Raw genomic sequence first — 4,908 nt, 5'->3', positions numbered from 1 at the left:
AATGAAGAACACAGAACCCCTTTAGACAATTAAAACAAAGCCCTACGTTTAGACCCTTTTACTTGAATGGCTGGAACAGTGGTTATTGTTTATTCTGACTGTCCATCTACCCACCTGGATAAATCCTGACTATCCACCTAAGATCCAAAATGCCCAGGGGTTATGAGCATTTAATTCCAATATCATGCTGTGAGTAAACTAGCCAGACAAATGCAATCATAAAACAATATCCTGTCAGCAAGTTAGTGCTTCTCAATTTGATTTATGGACTTAAATGCAATCCCAATCCCAATCCCAGCAAGTAAAATTATGGATGTTGACAAATCAACTCTACCGTTTGTTTGAAGAGGTAAAAGACAGAATACCTGACACAATACTGGACAAAAACAAAGCTGGAGCACTTGATCTGACTTCAACATTTACTGTAAAGTTACATGAATCAACTGACTGGAAAGTAAAAACACAGTGTGGTATTGGTAAAAGAATTGGCAAATACATCAATGAAGCAAAACAGAGCCCTTAAATAGGCCCACATAAATATAGTGAACTGGTCTTTGACAAAGGAGCAAGGATAAAAAAATGCAGCACAGACAGTCTTTTCAACAAATGGTACTGGAACAACTGGACGTCCATTGTGCAAAAAAGATAATCTAGACAAAGACCTTAAATTATCCGCAAGAATTAAATCAAAATGAATCACAGACCTAAATGTAAAATACAAAACTGTAAAACTCCTAGAATATAACACAGGAGAAAATGTAGGTGACCCTGGGTATGGTGAGGACTTTTACAATCCAATACCAAAGGCACAATCATGAAACAAGTAATTGCTAAGTTGGACTTCAGTAAAATGAAGAACTTCTGCTCTATGAAAGACAATGTGAAGAGAATCAGATGAGAAGCCAGAGATTGGGAGAAAATATTGGCAAAACACACATGTGATAAAGAACTATTACCCCAAGTACACAAAGAACTCCTAAAACTCAATAATAAGGAAACGAACAACCCAATTAAAAAATGGGCAGAGAGTGGTCGCTTCAGCAGCACATATACTAAAAAATGGGCAGAGGGTTTGAGCAAAAAAGAAAAAAAAGAGAGGGAGAAAGAATTCATGGACATGGACAACAGTGTGGTAATTGGGGGATGGGGGGGGTGTTATGGAGAAAAATAAAAGAAAGAAAAATGAGTAAAAGATCTAAACAGACCCCTCTCCAAAGATCTGCAGATGGCAAAAAAAACAAAACAAACAACAACACATGAAAAGATAATTCAACATCATGTCATTAGACAATTGCAAATCAAGAGTGAGATACCACTACACAGTTGTTAGAACCGTCAAAACCCAAACCACCACCACCACCAAAGCTGGTAAGAATGTGGAGCAACAGGAACTCTCGCACGTTGTTGGTAGGAATGCAAAACGGTACAGCCACTTTGGAAGACAGTTTGGCAGTTTCTTATAAAACTAAACATACTCTTACCATGTGATCCAGAAGCTGTGCTCCTTGGCATTTACCCAAATGAGTTGACACATATATCCACACCAAAACCTGCACGTGGACATTTACAGCTTTATTCATAATTGCCAAAACTCGAAGCAACCAAGATGTGATACATCCAAACAATGGAAATTCAGCAATAAGAAGAAATGACCTACCAAGCCATCAAAAGACATAAAGAAAGCTTACATGCATATTAGTAATGGCAAGAAGCCATTACTAATGTAACAAATGTACTTCTGTGGTGTGGGATGTGAATACACAAAGTGGGAAGTCTGTGCGTGGGTTGGGGCAGGAGGTATATGGGAATGCTGTGTTTCCCAGGCATTGTGATATGAACCTGAAACTGCTCTAAAACATGTTTACTTAAAAGACAAAGTGGATCCTGAAGATAAAATCCAGAGTAATAGGACAGTCCCTGGATTCAAGATTTCCATTTTGTATGACGAGACTACGGCCTCACTACAGTGACAGCTGAAACTTCAGGATTTCTCTATACAATCTGCAAAAACCAACCTGTGATGAGTGGTTGGGTTTCTTCCTGTCTGGTTTATTATACATAGGACTTGGACCACAGGGATCTGGGTTGCATCCTGTGCAAGGTGAGCTCTTTTTTTTATTTGTGAAGACTGAGTTAGATCATGTGTCAAAAGAAGAGCTTTATAAACTGTCAAACACAAATATAAACTGCTCCTGAATTATCTATAAATGTAACGCAGGAATATTTCAGATGTGTGAGAGTTGATTATAATGCATGGCTACACCATGCCTCTCACTGGTCAGCCCTGGCTTAGAGAAAGCACTTATGGGTAGACCCATATCCCATGCACCCAAGACAACCAGCTCAAAGCAGGATCAGGCAATCTGAAAAAGTCCTAATCTCATAGCTCTCTGCTCTAGATACAACTTGCAATGGGAAGGAAGGGACGAAAAGTCCACCTACCCTCCCTCTACATACCCTTCAGGACGTTAAAATAGCCATTGAAACAGGACAAAGGGTCATAATCTCCAAGTATCTTTTTAGTTAAACAGATGGCAAAAAGCGCACAGTGGCTCCCACGCTACGTCTGTGAAGGCTGGGGAGAAGCATCTACAGGGGAGAAGCTCTCTCCTGAGCTTCCAAGTCTTATGCTCTCTTTCCAAATTACTTCCATTATGAAATAATTTGGAAGAGCCAACACCTGGAAACTTCATTGCACATGACAACCTAAAAGGAGACCAAGTGTTAAAGCAGACATTTATTAAAATCCATTCATATAGTGTTTTACAGACAAAAAAATGTACAGAGTCCTCAACATCAGGCAATGAACTCTATTCTCAGAAGTGTTTTGCAAGGAGACCAAATTCTTTGACCTCCCTCCGAAAGGATTCTTCCGTTTCTACTCCTGTAAATGATGCATTTATTACAGCACGTCCCCAGAACAATCCTTTGAGACCCCAAAACCTCTGCAGAGAGTGAAGAAAACCTTCTCCAGAATGCAAAGCTTCCTCACAGAGGTGTAGTGCAAGAGATACATAAATAGCGGCCGTTCAGCGGAGTGTGCGCACACCTGGCGGGGGGCCAGCCATGGAAGAGCTTCGGGGCGCAGCTGGGCGGCCCTAGCTGCGGAGCGTGGCCAGCCGCGACTGCATGGCCTCCAGCACCTCCTCCTCCTCCTCCTCCTCCTCCTCTGAGGCGGCCGTGGCTCCTGGAGGCTCAGGCTCTGGAAGGGCATCAGTCACTTTACTAGGTGCTTTGCCCAAGGCCCCTGAAAAGAAACAGCGAGCAGATCACCAACACATTGGCTTAGACATGGCCCATCCTCTTCCCGCCTCCCATGCCATGGTCAGTCTGACAGAGAAGGGGCAAGGAAACAAGCTGCTTTGGTGAGGGTTTGCTCATGATGACAAATGTGCAAATACCAACTGTAATGACACCAAAGTCATAATAACTATAAAGGTTTTGATTTTAAGAATTTTGGTTCTGCCGAAACCGGTTTGGCTCAGTGGATAGAGCGTCGGCCTGCAGACTGAAAGGTCCCAGGTTCGATTCCGGTCAAGGGCATGTACCTTGGTTGCGGGCACAACCCCAGTGGGGGAGAGTGTGCAGGAGGCAGCTGATCGATGTTTCTCTCTCATCGATGTTTCTAACTCTCTATGTCTCTCCTTTCCTCTCTGTAAAAACTCAATAAAATATATATATATTAAAAAAAAGAATTTTGGTTCTGAATGAACAAACTGAACTACCAAGCACAATAGGGACAGACTCATAAAAGCAGGCAGACAGATCTGGTGGCAGAGGCAGAGGCGATGGAGGGACTAAGGAAGAGAGAGAGAGAGAGAGAGAGAGAGAGTGAGAGACACCTCATGGACATGGACACCAGTGTGGTGATTGTGGGGGGAGGGGGAAGGAGAGGTGGAAGAGGGCACAGAGGGGATAAATGGTGATGGAAAAAATAAAATAAAATAATTTTGGTTCTGAAGCTCTTGATCTAAATTCCTAAACACTATTGAATACTTAATTTTCAAGATTCATGAAGATTTCAAATCTAACTAAATTGTTTCTAAACCTTCAAAAAATGTTTTTCTGGAGTATGGAGTAACTACTCCTCTCTCCCCCAACAAATTAAAACAAATGAAAAAACAGTAATTAAATCTCACCAATTATATATATATATTTTTTATCAAACAAAAAACTCAGAAAATCCAGAAGTAAAAATAAAGATTAAAAACTCAACTTCTGATCAAGATGGCAGAGTAGATGCTGTACTCGCCTCCTCCCACAATCACATCAAAACTACAAGTGAATTATAGAACCATCACTGAGAACCCCTGAAGACTAGCTGAACAGAATTCACACCCAGCTGAACTGATGTGAAACGGGCGGATCTCACAAGCACGGTGTGGCAATTAAGAAACGGAGTTAACCCATAGCCAGTGTGGCTCAGAGGTTGAGCGTCGACCCATGCACCACGAGGTCACTGGTTTGATTCCCAGTCAGGGCACATGCCCAGGCTGCAGGCTTGATCCCCAGTGTGGAGCATGAAGGAGGCAGCTGCTGATTGATGTTGATGTTTCTTTCTCATCGATGTTTCTCTCTCTCTCTCTCTCTCTCAACATATTTAAAAAAAAGAAAAGAAATGGGAGGGGTATCTCTGCTGCAGAGGTCCCATGGAGAGTGAGGGATCTCAGCCACAAACCAGACTTTCCAGTGCTGGGAAGGGAAGGGCCCATAATATCTGGCTGTGACGAGCAGCAGGGGTTGCTTCTGGGAAGGGCCACTAGAGACTGAGGTGCTGGTTGTGTGGGGCCCACGCGGACTCCTCGTTCACAAACTCACTGGCTTTAAGTTCCGGCACAGGGGCAGTGGCTGGGAAAGCGTCAGGGGCATGTGGGAAGGAACCAAACTGACTAATTTCAGAGAAAGAGC

At 42.7% G+C, this 4,908-nt stretch overlaps 1 protein-coding gene across 2 annotated transcripts in view; it reads right to left on the bottom strand.

Annotated features, from left to right (window-relative positions):
* Positions 1-2,719: 2,719 nt before the first annotated feature.
* The window catches only part of CHMP3 (charged multivesicular body protein 3), a 39,757-nt gene continuing 37,568 nt past the window's right edge, over positions 2,720-4,908 (bottom strand). For both annotated transcript variants that reach the window (XM_006763980.2, XM_006763981.2), the window contains one exon: positions 2,720-3,247. In XM_006763980.2, the coding sequence (XP_006764043.1) occupies positions 3,099-3,247 (149 nt within the window). In that variant the 3' untranslated portion in view covers positions 2,720-3,098. The remainder of the gene's footprint in view (positions 3,248-4,908) is intronic.

This window comes from Myotis davidii, unplaced genomic scaffold (assembly GCF_000327345.1).
Source record: "Myotis davidii unplaced genomic scaffold, ASM32734v1 scaffold339, whole genome shotgun sequence".
In the NCBI taxonomy this organism is placed as follows: Eukaryota; Metazoa; Chordata; class Mammalia; order Chiroptera; family Vespertilionidae; genus Myotis; species Myotis davidii.
This window is presented reverse-complemented; position numbering and strand designations above follow the sequence as displayed.